At 48.5% G+C, this 18062-nt stretch overlaps 1 protein-coding gene across 3 annotated transcripts; it reads left to right on the top strand.

Moving 5' to 3' along the window:
• The first annotated feature begins 5346 nt into the window (after window positions 1-5346).
• On the top strand, window positions 5347-17950 carry CEACAM20 (CEA cell adhesion molecule 20). Of its 3 annotated transcripts, XM_033128317.1 has the most exons (9): window positions 5347-5838; window positions 6306-6587; window positions 7863-8141; window positions 10923-11201; window positions 13143-13257; window positions 13469-13554; window positions 14333-14394; window positions 14767-14802; window positions 17394-17950. In XM_033128317.1, exons 1-9 carry the CDS (start codon window positions 5436-5438, stop codon window positions 17445-17447), a joined length of 1596 nt encoding a protein of 531 aa, XP_032984208.1. In that variant the 5' UTR covers window positions 5347-5435; the 3' UTR covers window positions 17448-17950. The 3 variants fall into 3 exon arrangements, with proteins under 3 accessions (XP_032984208.1, XP_032984209.1, XP_032984207.1); XM_033128318.1 differs by lacking the exon at window positions 14767-14802; XM_033128316.1 differs by lacking the exons at window positions 14333-14394; window positions 14767-14802.
• Window positions 17951-18062: the final 112 nt, after the last annotated feature.

Here is an 18062-nt window from a genome sequence, read left to right as displayed (position 1 = left end):
TGCTTTTCCCACACGGTAGGCACAAAAACTCAATGGTATGGAATTGAGTTTCCCAGGTGCTCTATGACCCTGGAGAAAATCTTTACTCTCCCCTCTGGACCTCAGTTTCCCCATATCAAATACTGTGTTTCCCCAAAAATAAGACCTAGCTGGACAATCAGCTCTAATGTGTCTTTTGGAGCAAAAATTAATATAAGACCTGGTTAATATAATATAATATAATATAAAATGTAATATAAGACTGGGTCTTATAGTAAAATAAGACTAGGTTTATATTAATTTTTGCTCCAAAAGACACATTAGAGCTGATTGTCCAGCTAGATCTTATTTTCGGGGAAACACGGTAGAAAGCAGCTAGACAGGAATCTTTTTAAACAGAGCAGTAATTTTGCATAGGATCCTTCTCTAAGTAATTTTACTACTGTCTAAGACAAAGGACACAAGCCCCATAAACTGTAGGCTTCTAAACAGTTCCAGTGGTGACTGGACAGCGTACCCGGTAGGATGCATTCAGCTACAAACAAACGATCACCTGGCTTACAGTGACCAAAACCATAATTGTTGCGTTACAAGGTGCCCCAGGCTTATTTCATGGCTCAGTAAAATCCTTCCATTCATCCTCAGTTTGTTGAATATGCTCTCCAGCTTCCTACCTCATGGTCTCAAGATGGCTGCCTCAACTCCAGACATCCTGCCCTCACATCATGTCATCATGGTAAGCAGAATAGATGCCCCGGCCCCAATCTGTGATTATGTTGTTAACCTGTGAGCATGTCACGTCACACCGCAAGAGGGACTTTGCCGATGTAACTCAGGTTACAGACTTCAGATAGGGAGTCGCCTGGATTATCCAGGTGGGCCCAGGCGAAAGACACAAGCCCTTCAAAGCAGAGAATTTTCTCCAGCTAGAAGCAGTAGAGAGATGGGGCAGAAAGGAAAGCCAGAGAGATTCCAAGTGTGAGAGAGGTTTGTCGCGTGTTGCTGGCTCTGAGATACAAAGCTCACGTGCAAGGGGAGAGACCTCAGGAGCTAAGGGCGGCCCACAACTGACAACCAGCAAGGAAATGGGGACCCTAGTCTCACAACTCCAGCGGATTGGATTCTGCCAACAACCCGAATGAGTGTGGGAGCAGATTCTTCCCACAGCCCCTTCAGAAGAGGCCAGCTGGCGACACATCGATTTCAGTAGAGAAACCAGCTGAGCTAACCTGGACTTCTGGCCTGCAGAACTGTGAGATAAGGAATACGTGTTGTTTTAAGCCACCAGGTATGTGGTCATTTATTACAGATACATTTTATAGGAAATAAATAACTCATATAGTTATTTAAATGCGGGAAGCAGGGGATAGCTACTTGGGGCCCGGCCTCCATTTTTTTTTTTTCAGCAGTGGATTAATTTCCAGGAACCTCCAGACGTCTGTTTCACTCTCTCGCCTCCTTCAAGTTGTTCTTGCTCAAAATTCTGTGAGGTCTACCCAGACCACCCACTTCAGTCCTGCATACCGCATGTCCACCCTGATGCCCTGGGCCTGACCCTCCATGACACTCATCACATTGTAACATCATAGAAAATTCAGTTATTGATCATGTATCTTGGAAGACACGATACCTTCCAAGAGGCAAGGCCATCATCATCTCCATCTTACAGCTGAGGAAAGTGGCCACTTGCTCATTGTCTGTCTTCCTCCATCTCTCCCTTCCCTGCATGAAAGGTCATTGCTTTTAGGGCAGAGATCTGTATTTGTTTCGTTTGCTGGTGTGTCCTAAGCACCCAAAACAATGCCCAACACATACTAGGGCCACATAAATTTTTGCTGAGTGAATGGCGGGGAGGGCAGCCAGAAGGAGGCAGGTGGATTCGGAGGTCAGTCAAGGTCATGCGTGGGAAGACACGGCTGAGACTGCATGGCTGAGACTGTTAGGTGAGGTGAGATGGGAAAGCGGGAAGGATCTGGGTTTATTTTCATCTGTTAGAAACAAAGTAGAAGTTGTGCTACAGGGAGGGTCCCAGAAAGTCCCTCTTTCTTGCTGGCTCACAGAAAAAAAAAGATGGAACCTGCTGTGGGGAGGGAGGGTGAGTGGGTGGAAGTTTAGGGAGAGAGAACCCTGCTCCTGTAGGAAGGGGCAGATTTGGGAAGTCCACTCCAGTGACTCTTGGTCCTCTTGGGTGGGGCAGAGGGTAGGACGGGGAAGGGAGTGTGGGGAAACAGCCAAGAGTGCAGTTTTCAGGCTCTCGCCCTCACGTGGAAAGGTGCTGGCTCAGCTAGTAAAGGGCCTGTGTGCTTCTCAACTGTGATTGGATGGCCGTCAGCTGTGGCTAGTTGGCCATCAGCTGTAACCTGTGAGCCATTGGCCACTAATATAACTGCTGTGACTACACTAGCAGCAAATGGGGGCTAGCAAGAAGATGGTGGCTGAACTAGCAGGGTTCCTGGGGCTCCTGCTCTCTGGGCTGGGCAGAGGAAGGAAAGTGAGCCCTTTGGGTGGAGAGTGAAGGCGGGGCCAAAGTTCCTCCCCTGCCACCATCTGCAGTCTGTCCTGGGAGCTGCTGTCATCAAAGTGCCCGTGAGTTTGCAGAGGGAAAGAGACAGGAGCTGGAGTGAGGACGGTGTGTGTGTGCAAGCCAGGGCACACTGAAGCCAGGTGCCAGGGGCCATGGGGCCCGCTGACTCATGGGGCCACCCCTGGGCAGGAATCCTGTTCTCCGGTGAGTGCCCTGCTCCCCTCAGATGGGGATGGGGGTGGAGGGTGGAGGGGTTGTGTGTGTGTGACCCAGAGAGAGACCCAGAGAGAGATAGGTAGAGGAGAGCTGGCACATAACAGGCAGACAGGAGTGAGAGACGGGGAGGTCGTGCCAGCTCTGAGTGGCCAGGTCCCACATCAGGATGGGGATGGATGTGAAACCAATGCTTAAAGTATCTGAGGCAAAGAAATGATTTTGCAAAGTGTGGCGTGCAGAGGGGAGGACTCAGCCTGGCTTTGCTGTGTGGCCCTGAGACCAGCTCTTCCCTCTGGGAGGAGCTTCCTGGCTGACCCTGGTAGGCTGAAGGGGCTCTGGGGTCTTCCTGGGGGGCAGAGAGAGAGAGAGAGAGGAGAAAGAGAGGGCCTGTGTGTTCTCTGCCAGGTTTGCTTCCTCCTGGTGCACAGAAGACAGGACCCTCTGGGGAGGAGGTGGGGGTGGGGGAGTGGGGAAGGGGCCGGATGAATGCTTTTCGCAAATGGAGATTGTTGACTGAACAATAACATCGACTAGGTAGTCCGTCACCAAAGTAATTTATTCGGGAAAAGGAACTAGTACTGCAGCAGCGTGAGAACGTGCGGACCCGATGAGTCGCATGCAAGTCTGGCTGTATGCCAAGATGGAAGAGATACATAGAGAGATAGATAGATAGATGGATAGATGGATAGATAGATAGATACATACATACATATCAGGAAAACAGGAGGTCATAACCATAGAGTTTTATGAAAAGTTAGGACGGTAGAGTTCAAGGAGCCCAGCTCTTCCCATAGACCTCCCAGACTGATTAGTTTCCTTCAAGTCCCAGTTCATCTTTATCAAGATTTACCTCTAACAAGTATGATGAGCCCACCATTGATGCTTTTACTCACAGTTTTCATTTATCCTCACATGAGGCAGGAAGTATTATTACCCCATTTTACAAGTGGGGAAACTGAGACTCAGACAGAGGATGTCACTTGCCCAGTAAGTTGGCAAAGGTGAGGTTCAAACCCAGGCAGTCAGGCTCTGAGCCTGTGGGCTTCACCTCTAAATCACCACTGGAGGCAGAAAATACAGACATAGGAAATAATAATAATAATAATGACTGAACACTTACTATGAACTGTTTTAAGCGTGTCACATCTGAAAACTCAGCAGACTTCACAAGAACTCGATGAACTAAGTTCTATTATTATCCCCATTTTGCAGTTGAAGAAATTAGACTCACAGAGAGAAAGTCCCTGGCCCGTGATAATAGAGCCAGTAGGTGTCAGAGTCCGTATTTGCTTCCGAATATCCTAACAGCACATGCCCTTCTGACTGAACAGGGAATGGAGTGGTGCTTGGGCCAAATTGGGGTCTTCTGAGGGGTGGAGAGAAGCGTGGCTGCCAGCCTCTGGTAATTGGGCTGATGGGAAGGGTGAGGGGTGTGTCTTGGTAGCTGCACAGGAGCATGGCAGTTGGGGTTGGGGGTTCCCACCCATGCCCCCAGTTTCTTTGAGCCTGAATAAAACTGCACAGAATGGCCAAGTGGAAACTGGACACTCCTGGTATCTTGTTCCCCTTTCCTCCCCTATGCAAGGGAAATGTCTACCTGAGGGCGGGTCTGAGGAAGTACCAAAGGTAAATTTCTCCCACCAGGTATAATAGAACAAGTTCCCCTTTATCAGGGGTAAGTTCTGTGCCCATCCCTGGCTGATGGGAGGAATTACGCAGTGTTGAGAGCACAGCCTTTAGGGACTGGAAAGTCAAGTTCAAGTTTGGCTTCTGCCACTTACCATATGGTCTTGGAAAGAGAGCTTCTTTCTCTGACCATCTGTTTCCCTGTGTGGAGTGGGGAGGCTGATCATGCATCTCCCCCAGAGTGAGCCTCACTGGAGAGAGCACAGTGACTCTCCAGGGGCCCAGTTACAGCACGCCAGTATTCATTATCACCCCACAACAACCCCAGGATTATACCCATTTTACAGCTGGGAAAAATGAGGCTCAGAGAAGATTACAAACATGCCACAAGTCCCACAGCCAGTAAATAGCGAGTAGGAGTCAAGCCCCTAAGGACGGAGTGCCATGTCTGTGACCTCAGACCTCCCTCTACTTATGAAGACTGTAACGGGACACCCCCCAACCTACCTCTCCCTTCCTGAATGCCTCCTCTCTCCCCCACCAGCCTCACTTTTCACAGTGTGGAGTCTGCCAACTGCAGTCCATCTCATCCCTGATGCCCATCTGATTAACACCATCGGAAGTGAGAAGGATGTTATTCTGTCTATGTTTGGGACCCCCTGGATGCCCCAGACTCATGGAAGATGCAGAGATGTGGACACAGAAAACAAGGCTCATTCTTAAGCACCTATTGAGGTTCCATGAACAAAGTCCCAACAGGATGAATCTGATGGGCCCAGCCAGGGTCTGGCAACAACTGGTGGGGTTGATTGTACTGGGGGCAGGGATAAAAGGATGGACTATGGTTGTCTTGGCCGGGGGTGGGAAAGGTTGGCTAAGAAGTAGGTAGTAAGACCTGGCTGGCACTGCTGTTACAAGCTTGATTCTCTTGGCAGCTGATATCAACTGACCGCTGTCACGTCCCAGACCCTCTACTTTATTTGTACAATCCTTTTTGTAATGAGGTTCAGAGAGGGGAAGTAAGTTACCCAAGGTCACACCTAGAATGAGCAGTAGATCTAGCATTTGAGCCCGGCTGGGCATTGAGCTCATGTGTCTTCTGGTAATTCCAATCCATCCCTGTCTCTCTGGATCCCTCTGTGACTATGTCTTGCTTGGTCTTCCTCTGTCTGTGTCTCGCCTCTTTCTCCCTCCTTCTCTTTCTCCCTGTGCAGAATCGCTGGCCAAGCCCACCATTTCAGTCAGCCAGGGCACTGCCATAGAGCACAGAGAAAAGGTGACCTTCTACTGTGACACCAAGGACGTCAACATTACCATCCACTGGGTCGCCAACAATCGCCCCCTGGTGTTCCATGAGCGCCTGCAGCTGTCCCCGGATGGCAAGACCCTCACCATCCTCACGGTCCAGCGAGAGGACGCCGGGAATTACCAATGTGAAGCCTGGGGTGCCCGCCAGGTCCAGAGCAGTGATCCCACCTTCCTGATGGTGAACTGTGAGTCCCTTTCCATTCTCCCCAGTCCTTCACCGACACCCACTTCCCTGGGATCTCATTCAGTCTCCCAGCTTTAAATACCATCCAAACATGCACTGGTCTACCCTTGAACTCCAGATATACAACTGTTTGATGTCTCTACTTGGATTCTACTGGAAACACCCAACTTAATATATCTAAAACTGAGCTTCTTAAACTTTGGATATTTGATCCACAATCTTGCCTGGGTCTGGGCAAGGAAAGAGCATTTGCGGACATGTTTAGATATGTCTATCTTCCCATCCTGCTTTATCCAGGGATAAGGCTGACATTTAATCTCCGTTAAACTCCTGCATCTCCTTTGTAATTGTTCCAGAGCTTGGGTGGGGAGAAGAGAAATATTAATATTTATTGGCCCCTGAAGTGCCCGTCAGAGAGAGCGGGTGCTGCTGTTCCTGTTATGGTTACTATTGCGCTTGTCCTCTCAGATGGTCCTGACCCCACTGAAATCAAGCTGGAGTCTGGTGTACTCAGCGGAGAGGTGGTTGGGGTGACGGAGGGCTCCAACGTGACCTTCGCAGTGGAAGTGCAGTCTCACCCCTCTCCTGCCTTTTCCTGGTTTTTCCACAATGACTCCCTCCGATCTCTCACCACGAGGACTTTCACCATCCATGCCGTGTCCAGGGAACACGAGGGCACGTACAGGTGCTTGGTGTCCAATAGTGCCACCCACCTGTCCCTCTTGGCTGCTCTTAAAGTCCGAGTCCTTGGTGAGTCTCTTTTCCCTGTCCCTCTGCTTTGGTCCTCTGAGAATCAGAGCTAAACCCATATGTCAGAGTTTGAGGAGGACCCGGAGCAGTAGCTGGTGGCAGAGCAGGGCTCCGGCCACGTGGAAGGACCTGGCTCTTGGCGTGGCATGTCCTCCACAAGACCATGTTGGCTCTCTATGGGCTGTCCATTATTTGATTGTCTGGAAGTTGGAGGGTTGATTCTCTAGTCATACAAACATTAACACAACGCTCACACATCCCATACACACATCGAGTCACACACACAAATTATAATCACATATGCACTGCACACTCACATGTGTGCACAATACACACAAGAGATACTACAACTCATACACACAACATACAATACAACATGCCACACACACGCACACAAAACACATATAACATGCATACAACAGATATAGGCAACACACAGTTCACAGTACATAACACATCTCAGACACACAACACATATACACACCATACACACAAACCCACAACACATACGAGTATATACAGTAATACACATTTGCATAACACATATACAATACACATGACATACTACACATTAAACACAGACACACATATCTCACATACAGCACATCTACAACAAACAAAATCACAAACATGACACACTCACATAAAATACATATGCACAACATATACACACAACATACACATCACAGACACTCATTTTCATATACAACACATAACATTTTCATATACAACACAAAAAATACCACTTATTCAACACCCTCAACACATGCACACAACTGACACACAATATACACACTCATTGTATACACATACTACACAACACAGTCGCATACAAAGTATATACGTACACCATACAACACATACACACAACATATACAATACCACAGACACACAACACACACTCACAGAAAAAATATATAGACAATACACACTCACACACAAAGTGCACATGTACAACACCCATACCTCACAGTCACAAAACATAGACATACACATACAACACACACATATACAACAGACACAAACTCACATACAAAAAACACCACACACCACATACACATAAAACCCATAACATATTCATAGAATTGTCACACAGCATACACTCGTACACAAAAGCCTTACATGTATCACCCACATAATACAGTCATACACACAGCACATACACTCACACACACCACTCACGACACATACACCTCCATCCTTGGAAAACTCTGATGGAGAAAACACCTGGGGAAGGGTCCCTGAACCCTATCCTCTATCTCTCCCTCTTTCCAGAAAGACTGGCCAAGCCTTGCATTGTGTCCCCAAGCCTGAATCTCCAGGAGAATGCCAGCTCCGTGGCCCTGACCTGTCAGACCACCCATGAGAGGGTTCGAGTCCAGTGGCTCCTGAAGGACCAGCTCCTCCTTCCCAGCAAGCACCTGGTGCTGTCAGCTGACAACAAGACCCTGGTCATCCACGGCCTTGGGAGGAATGACACGGGGCCCTATGAGTGTGAGGTCTGGAACTGGGGCAGCTGGGCCCGAAGCGAGCCCTTCTGGCTGACCATCAGCTGTGAGTCACCCCAAGACTGGACCTTCCTTTCCTCCCTTCCTGGCTTTAAGTTCTTCCTTCTAGCCATTCATTCCAGAATTATTGAATACCTCCTCTGTGCCAGGGATGTCTGGGTGATGGTGGTGGACAAGACAAAGCCCCTGCTCTCGCAGAGTTCATGTTCTAGTGGGTGAGACAGACCATAAACAGCTAAGCAAGGGGGATACACGGTGTGTCAGATGGGGCTAAGGCTAAGAGAACCGTGCAGCAGGGAGAGCAGGACAGGGAGGGCTAGGAGGGGGGACGGTGTCGCAGTCTTAGCTGGGTGGTCAGGGGAGGCCTCCCTGAGGAGGTGGTGTTTGTGCAGAGACAGAAGGGGGCAGGGAGTAAGCCTTGCAAGCAGCTAAGGGAAGAGAGTTCCATGGGGAGGGAACTGCGTGAGGTGGGACTGCGCTTGGCATATCAGAGGGCCCCAAGGAGGCCAAGGTAAGGGAGAAGTGGATTAGGGGGAGAGCGGAACAGAAGAGGCCTGGAGGTGATGGGGTGGGGGCAGGTCGCGCAGGGCCTTATTTATGGGCCAGGGTGAGGGCGCTGGGAGCCACAGAGGCTCTGGGCAGAGGAGGGAGAGCGTTCACGGGTCTCTCTGTTCTTTGTCTACGGGGTGGAAGCAGGAGAGAGGGAGGAGGTTATGGAAAGAGTTGTGTTTATCCGGGTCCTTTGAGAGACAGACCTCAAGGTGGGATTAAAATCCTCACAGGATTTTATTAGGGGAGTGCTCTTGTATGAAAAAGTAGGGGAAACGCAGAAAGTCTCGGGGAGCCATCGGACAGAGACGCAAGTCTTACCCGGAGTGAGGGAGAAAGGGAGAGAGAGCTGGGTGGAAGCGTATAGAATGCCATGTAGTCTAAGGAACTTTGTCAACTCTGTCAGGAGACCCATGTCTCCCGGGAAGGCGTCTGCCTCAGTTTCCCCAAACACATTCAGTATTGGCAGGGTGCAACCCGTGGGAGGGCTGGGCGTGGATTTCGGGGCGCAGCCGCTGGACCGTTGGTCAATTAATCTCCTGCTGTAGGCGGTCTGCAAGGCGCCCTCTAGTGGTGACCGACCACCATAATCCATCCAGAGATGATGGGGCAGGGCCAGGGTGGCAGCTGTGGGTGATGAGAAGTGATCCGACTATGGATGTATTTTGAATATCGAACTCACAGGATTTGCTGCTGATTGACATGAGGGGAAAGAGAGAGGAGTCCAAGGTTTTTTGTCGGAGCTACTCAAAGGATGTAAAAGCCATGAGCTGAGGTGGAGAAGATTGGGGGAGAAGAGGTTTCTGCTAAAACAGGGGTCTACTTTTATACATGTTACATAGCCGGGGAGATAGAGACGGGTTAAATATATTGCTTTTCTCCTTTTTCCTCCTCCTCTGTTGCTCTCTCCGCTTTCTTTCCTACTTCAGCCATTAAACCAAAAATATCTATTTCGTTCTCTCTCCCTGTTGAGCAGCACGTTGGGCACTTGATAATGGCCATAGCTTTCCGACCTCACAGCCTACTCGGGCCGGGGAGACCAATCAGCCGGCAAAAAAAATACAGTGTGATCAGTGCTGCCACGGGACAAGAGGACTTGGGGAACCCCCACAGAACACAGCAACAATTTCTGAAGTCTGAGGGCTGTAGGAAGGCTTATCGTGAGAGGTGGTGTCTGTCATGAGATCTGAAAGGACCAGTAAGTTAGGGAGGTGGAGCAGACTCAGGGAAGAGCATGCCAAAGAAGGAAGAGAGTATTGGGTGGCTTTGAGGTAAGAGGGACCATGAGAAGGATGGACTATCACAGCAGGAGCTTATTCCTGGATCGAGCAGAGTAGGTGTGGAGAGGTGAGTGGAGGGGCTGCAGGGGTCTGCAAGGGCCAGACTGTGAATGAGCTTGTCCCCTATGGGCGTTGTCCCAAGGACACCGGGCAGCCATGCAGAGTTCTGAACAAGGGAGGGAGAGTGTCAAGGTTGTACTTGGGAAGATCCCTCTGGCTGCTGTGTGGAGGATTTGAGACTGGGATGGGGACACCACGGTGCGGACAGATGAGGCGCCCTGGTGGCCCTGGGGTTAGGACGAGGAGAAACGAACAGATTCAAAGGATATTTAGGAGCGGGAAAGGGCAGAATTTTCCTCCTCTTCTGGAATGTGCCAACTAGAAACCCTTTTCATCCTTCTTTCCAGTTGTTCTTGTTAATTTAAATAAGACAAGACTCAAACTCTTAGCTTGTTTGAGAAACCCTACAGCTTTTTCATTAGTTTCCTTCGCGTGTGGGAGGGGAGCCAAGTGCTCTTTCTTTACAAAGAAAATCCACAAGTGTTGAGAATACACAGGTGGAAAATTAAATATTGTTACAGACCCATGTGTTGTTAAATAAGAAATTCCATCTGAATTATCAACTTTTTGGAAGTTAGGGGCTACGTTCATAGAACAGAGCAACAATTTCTGAAGCCTGGATGTCTTACGAGGCTCCTTTGTTAGAATTTGCTTTTCCGAGGGCAGGGGTTTTTATTTTGATTTTTCCCCCCACTTCATGTTGCAATCTATCAACCCATGCTAGGCAGCTAAGGAGGAAAGGGGGCATTTTCAATTTCTTATCTAGCTGAGAGTCCAGCAGTTAGAAGAGCCTTTGTTTTCCAGGGTATAACCTGAAATTATCTGAGTTAGAACTGAGAAAGGAAAAAAAGGCAAAACTTCCAATGTGGAAGCGAACAGGGCAGAATAGGAAACTTGCCAGTGGAGGACAGGTGCATAATGTTTGGCTTTGCACACAGATGGCCCTGACCGAGTGGACATCACCATGGGGCCGGGGTCTGGGGTGGTCAGCGACGTCACAGCGGAGCTCAACTCCAGCTTGACCCTGCAGTGTCGGGCTGAGTCCCAGCCCGGCGCCGAGTACCGCTGGACCTTTGAGCATTCCACCACTGTGTATATGGGGGGAACGCTGACCATTGCAGCCCTGTCCTGGGAACACCAGGGGATCTACAACTGCACAGCCCTCAACCCTCTGACCCGCCTGGCCCGCTCCACCTTGGTCCTGGTCAGAGTGGTAGGTGAGTCCTTCAGGTGTACCACCTTCCCCTGGGGTCCAAGTGGCTTTCCCCAATGCGGGTCCCGGTGATCTAGTCTTCCCTTACCATGGGCTACAGTGTGGAAATGAGTGTACTGCATGGGCAGGTTGCCAGTCCGAAGTCGTTCAATCCCAATCCCTAACGCTCAGGCCCTAGAACTTCTACGTCCTAGCTGCGTGCCCTGGAAAACTCTCCAGACTGCCCTGAGCCTCCACTTTCCCACCTGTAAATGGGGTTTGTGATGCCCACCTTTGTTGTTTAGAAGCACAGTGAGTCAGGAAGCTAGCCAGTGAGAGAAGGAATGAGCTGGTAGGGGGATTCAGGACTTAATTATATTAATAGCAATTGGGTGTGACTGGCAGCGAGCTCCTGTATTTCTGTCTTAAGTTCTTGAGAGGGCAACACAGTGTCACTATTCGCCAGGGTTCACATCCTGGCTCCAATGCTTATTAGCTGTGTGACCTTAGGCATGCTACTTAACCTCTCTGGGCCTCCAATTCCTTGTCTGTTAAACAAACATAGTAATTATGCATATATATAAAACAGGTTTGTTGAAGATTAACCAACATTTGTAAAGTTCTATGGCAGTTCCTGGTATATTGTGCTTGTTAAACAAATAAAATTATTCTTTACTGAGCCTATGCCACGTGCCTGAAGCAAGTCTTTCTATATATAATACCAGCAAACATTTCTTGGGTGCTCTCTGCCTGCCAGCTATGAGGCCTGTTGGTATCTCCATCGTACAGGAGAGACTGAGACCTAGAGACTCGAGTCCTGTCTCTAGGGTTTGAAACCAGGCTGGCCGCCTCGAGAGTAATGTTCTCAGTTGTCCATTAAGCAGAGACCCCATGTGGCTTCCCAAATGACCTCATTTAGTCTTCTGAACAACCCCCTGGTCTTGTGAAGTCCATCTGATGGATGGAGAAACAGAGGCTCAGAGGCGGTAGCAGTGAGTTCAGTTGATGCACGTGGGGTGTTGTAGAATTGGAATGAGATTGTGTATGAAGGGCTCTTGGAGCTTAGAGCCAGGGGGATGGCAGCTTCTATCACCACCACCACCACCATCGCCTTTTATCGAGGCCCTACTATGTGTCAGGCACTGTGCTGGTACTTTCACATGTGCTCTCATTTAATCCACTCAAACGCCTACAGGGTTATGAATCATTATGCTTGTTTGACATAGAAAGACATGGAGGCTCAGAGAATGAAACTAAGAATCCCTGAGGCATCCAGAAAGCCCCCTCTGCCCTCCCTAAGAAGAACCTGTTCCTCATACCCCTGACCCTCGTGGCTGCCTTCTCAGTCCTGGTGGCTGGACTTCACCCTGTTGAGAACGGCTCTGGGCAGAAGCAGGATGGGCAAACAGCAGGCCAAATGTCATGACAACAACTGCCATTTATTAATCAATCACCTCCTGTGTGCCCAGCGTTAACATTCATGACCTCGTGTCGTCTTCACAACAGCCCTGTGCAGTGGGTACAGTTTCCTTCACTTTGCCATTGAGGAGGAGACTCAGAAAGGGAAGTTCCTTGTCCATGGTCATAGGGCCCCAGAGAGTCACTTGGAATAAAGCCAGGTTTCTGGTTGTCAAAGCCCTTTCCTCTGAAAGCCATATTTGATCCATCATCCTAAGCAATATCATCATTACACCAATACAAGCATAGGAAATAGGCCTTATCATCACAGAGACAACTGAAGCACAGAGAGGTTAAGTAGCATGGTCAAGGTCACACAGCTGAGATGTGAACCTAGGCCGTTTGACTCCAGCTATCATGCTATTACCAAATGCTGCCTCCCAGTGACTGGAAAACCAGCACTCATCAAATACATTGGAGATAAAGCCACAAGCTTGGGAATGGGGCTGGGGACAGGGATGAGGGTGTGTCAGGCCTGGGTCCTGATTCTCTCTCTCTCCTTACCCAGGTTCCCAGTCGTCCTGGTCTGCAGGGGCCATCGCCGGCATTACCATTGGGATCCTGACGGTCATTGTCCTGTCCACAGGGCTGGGCTGTTTCCTCTACATCATAAATGTCGGATGGTAACGCTGGGAATGGGGTAGGGGTGTGTGTGGCTTGCAGGGGTCCCGCCCTGTTTGAGTGTTGCTGACCGTGGTGCTGAGCTGTGTCCGTGGCACATAGAGAATTCAGAGCGTTTGGGGCATTGCCCAAGAATAGACATGGGACATGGGCAGAGTGTGTGGAGATGGGGAAGACTAGATACACAGAAGTATGAGGGCTTTGGTGTTTCAGGCCCTCAAAGGAAACAGCAGAGGACCCCATCCATGAGGCCACGACACCCACCTCTGAGAAGGAACCCGATGGAGAGCTCAGTTCTGGTAAGTGACCTCGTAGCTGGTGCCCAGTAAAGAGGTAAGGGGGTGGGGAAAAGGCGGGTCCTGTGAGCCCAGGCCTCTAGTCCCAGCTTTGCCACCAGGTCCCATGTTATCATGGGTAAACCCTGCTTTCTCCGAGCCTCAGTGTCCCTATTTGGAAAATGGATGAGATAGGAGAAAAGAACTCTGAGGAGTTCTGCCTGTTCCCACATCCATAACAAAAATAGGGCATTGAGCTGCCATTCTTTCCTCCTTTACTCTCAGAAAACTTTGTTAATTGATGGCTATAGACAGAGAGAATCAATCACAATACTCCTCCCTACTGAATCCAAAATCAACCTTGTAATCCATCTCAACACAGTGCCCCAGGCACCCTCTACTGATGCAAAAGAGTTGACCAAAAGTGAAGTGAAACGTCTTTGCCATCTCTGGCCTAGGATTCTGGAAGGATGAGCCTCACGAGATGGAAGTCCTCTAGAGATTGTCCAATCCAGCTCAATATTACAGAAAGGAAAACCAAGGCCAGGAAGGATAAAGGATAACCCCACACTACGGGGACCCACTGGTACAGTGGGGGCTAGGTTTTAGATTTCTGTCTTCATCCAGGTCATCAAATAGCCTTATTCTACCCATAACTTGTTAGAGATGTGATTGGGAGTCCTGGGGAGACAGGAAGGAAGGTTTCTGCCATCTCCTTCCTGGGTAAGAGTGATCTGGAAAAACAACCCTTCCCGCATATTGCTCCTAACCCCATCGTGGGACCGGCTTTCACTTTCTCTAGACTGGCCGAGGCTTGTGTATGCCAATATACCTGAACCTCAGGGACAGGTCAGAGTCAAAAAGGTGGGTCATGCTCCAGAGGGACCCTCCCTGCTATCCCGACTATCTGGCCCTTCCCCAGACCAACAGGGCTGTTCCAGTCCTATTTCTTGGGGGTGAGGGGAGTCAGGCATGTTCTCTTGAGCATACCCAGTGCCAGTCAGGTCTTTCTGCATTTCGCCTTCTGCCTTCTTTGGGGATCCCAAGACCCTCCCTGGCTTTTCCATCTCTTCTCTTTGTCTTCTTATTCTTCAATGTGACAATACCTAACCTTGAGCCCCTCTGGGAATTAGAAGGGCTGTAAGTCTTTCTGAGGCCAATGCTATTTCTAAGAATTTCTGGGAGTGCCCCCCATTCCGAGCCCCAAGCCCTCTTCACTTCTTTCTTTGCCTCCAGATGCTGCCACCAGACCCCCCTGAGCAGTTTTATGAGGTATGTTGCCTCTGCTGGATTTGATTATAGAAGCTGCAGAGGGAATACCATCCTAGAATTTTATATTTGACAAGTATGAGAAACCGTCTTGTCTAAATTGTTATTGTGCATTGCGGGGCAAGGAGGGGGAGGAAGTGGCCCATGGCTTCACAAGAACCTGCGTCATATTCTAGGACTCTGGCTCCTATTATGTGTTCCTTCCACCTCCAGGGCTTGGAAGTGGAATGCAAATGAGTTGGCACTGGCCTAGCATGTGTGGGGTGCAAAGGAAGTTTTGGAGAAGTTTCAGAGGTAGCCAGGTGAAAGGAAAGAGTTCTGAGCCAGGGGCAGGGACCTGGGTCCTCACCCTACTTCTGCTTCTGATTCTTTGTGAGAACCTGGGTGAATCTTTTCCTCTCTGGGTCTCTGAAGAATACAAGTTGGCATTTTCCAGATGCTGTGATCCTAAAGCAACCTGTGCCTGTGGACCCTGACCTACCTCTCTGTTCACTTGCAGAAGGAGCTGCCCTCAGAAACCTATGGGGGCTGTTCTCAGAGCCCCACCAAGCCGTTGCCCAAACTTACATTGCATCCATCAGTCCCCACGCTACCAAAAGGAAACATGGAGTCAAACTATGAAGTATTTATATGTCACACAGAGTCATTGGAGAGGTTGAGAGCTGTCACCAATCTGCTTTTTTTCTGCTTGCTGAAGAACCTGTTAAGCTATCGAGAGAATTTCCCTTTAAAAAACTTTTCAATTCCATGTCACCCATTTCCATCCCACCACTTTATTTCATTTCCAGTCTTTTCCTTCCCATCCCATTTCATTCCTGTTCTTTTCATCTATATATTTAGCCCAGTCCATTTACTCTATTTCCTACTCACTCAGTGTTTCTCTATTCAATGTCCCTATTTATATTTATTTCCGTTTGATTGGCTTTCATTTCATACCACTGCATTCCTCTTCTCATTCTATAGATTTCTTTTCCATTCGCTTCCTTTTCTCTCCATTTCCTTCTTTCTTTTCCCTTCATTGTCCCAGTCCCTGTTATTCCAGGGGGCAGATCAATTACCATGGAGGATAAATTAGAGGGTGGCATACTGTAGCCCAATCAACATGAACCAGTCTCGAAAGATGTGAATGTCCTACGCATCTTAGTCAGGGATTTTTAATAAGAAAGACACACCCTCTGAAAGTAGTTCACGTAAAACAAGGATTGATTGGGGGAACACTGGGGAATCTCAGATAACTCAATTTTAGAAATTACTTGTGAGTCTCATGGGGACTAGAAAGTTATCAGGAAGATGTTCTCTCTTATGTGGTTGCTCATTTTTTCTGATCTATGAATTTGTTCCATTCTTCTCAGTCCAGATTGAATTCCTATGTAAGTTGCCTGGTTTTTACTCCTCTATAACTTCAGATTATATATAACAACATCCTCTACTACTATTTAAGGGTTTCTAGGTTCAGATTCCCCAGAGGAGAGTCAGACTGGCTCAGGCCATTGTACGGGTTGTGTTTAGGTTTGTCAGCTCTCCAATCGGCTATGAACTGGTACAAACTTAGCCTCCTAGGTCCCTCTTTTTATTAAGGTCTTGTGAGGGGAGCCATATTTGTTTCCCTTTATCAGTAGAGCAAGCTCTTCTTAGAAATCTCACTCACCAAACTTCCTCTTATATATCTTTGGGCAGAAAGCTGTCCCATGGTATTCCTTGTTACAAGGAAGGCTGAGAAAGTGAGGCGCTATCCTTCCCAGTCTCTTCAATAGAAGCAGGCAAGGGGGAGAAGATAAGGGGAAACGTGTCAGGACTGCCAATTCAGTGTCTGCTGTATTCTGGAGGGATGACAAGGAGCAAACCATGCAAAGGGTCTGGAGTGGGACATTCCGAGTGGAGGGGCATCAAGTCAAAAGGCCCTGAGGTGGGTGTGTTAGTGATCTGTTGCTGCATAATGAATTTCCACAAACTTAACAGATTAAAGCAATATACATTTATTACCTCACACAGTTTCTGTGGGTCAGGAGTCCAGGCACTGCTTAGAGGGGTCTTCTGCAAGGCTGTAATCGAGGTGTTAGCCAAGGCTCGGGTCTCATCTGAGGCTCGACTGGGGAAGGATCCACTCCCAAGCTCAGCATTCAGTTCTCTGCAGGCTGTCATAATGAGGGCCTCAGTTTCTTAATGGTTGTCGGCTGGAGGCCACCCTCATCCCTGTGCCATGTGGGCCTCTCCAGAGACAGCTCACCACACTACATCTTGCTTCTTTAAGCCAAGACAGAAGTCACGGTCTTAACAGCAGAATCACGTACATACAATCATGTTAGAGGCAAGTCACAGGTCTTGCCCTCAAGAGGAGGGGCATAACATAAGGGCATGAGTACCAGGAGGTAGGGATTATGGAGGCCACCGTAGAGCCTACCCTCCACAGGGGGGATATGTATGAAACAGAGAGGTGCCAGCCTGACTGACGTGCAGTGAAAAAGGAGGAAGCTCTCTGGAATTTCCGAGGGTGGGGAAGGAGAGTGCTAGAGTGCTTGGGCCCTGAACTACAGCAAAGATAGCAGGAGGGCCCAACCAGAAAATGCAACTCACCTTTTCTCCTTCTGTCACAGGTGCTTGTGAACCCAGTATGCAACATTTACTGCGAAATGAAGCCCTCCATCTAATGGAAGCAGCGATCTTTTCTCCAGAAGTCCTAGAGAAACCATGCTTAATCACATATCCAATGACATTTATTTGGTGCATATTATATTCTTGCCACTCTTTGTAGACCTTGTGACATTCCGTTTCAATGTGTTGTTCAGGCTCTGGACCCTAGATCTCACCAAACTTTAGGCTTTTGAGTTATATTTCTTTAAAATCAATAGAAACAGGGAGAAAGCAACCAAGAATTAGAGGGCCAAGGTTCGAGACCCAGCAGCTGCGGGTGCCATAGACACATCACAAGATGGACAAACACTGTTGATGGACACAGCAGCCATAGTGTGAGCCAGCCAGAGATCTTAGGCTTTTAATATTGTCTTGAAAATGGTAGCCAATGCAATCCAACATGAAAGGGACTATCTGGCTTAAAATACTGATAAGAAGAGATGAAATTATTACCTGTAGATAATTATCTCACTAGAAAAACCAAGAGAATCAAATTAAGAATTCATAACCTTTCAGTAGGTTAAACAGATACCCAATAAATATATTTTTAAAAATCAACCACAAATAACCAGTTATAAGAAACTTTGGGATGAGAGATTACATTTCCAATCACAATAACTTTTTGTCATTGT

Source organism: Rhinolophus ferrumequinum, chromosome 15 (genome assembly GCF_004115265.2).
Source record: "Rhinolophus ferrumequinum isolate MPI-CBG mRhiFer1 chromosome 15, mRhiFer1_v1.p, whole genome shotgun sequence".
Classification (NCBI taxonomy): Eukaryota; Metazoa; Chordata; class Mammalia; order Chiroptera; family Rhinolophidae; genus Rhinolophus; species Rhinolophus ferrumequinum.
This window is presented reverse-complemented; position numbering and strand designations above follow the sequence as displayed.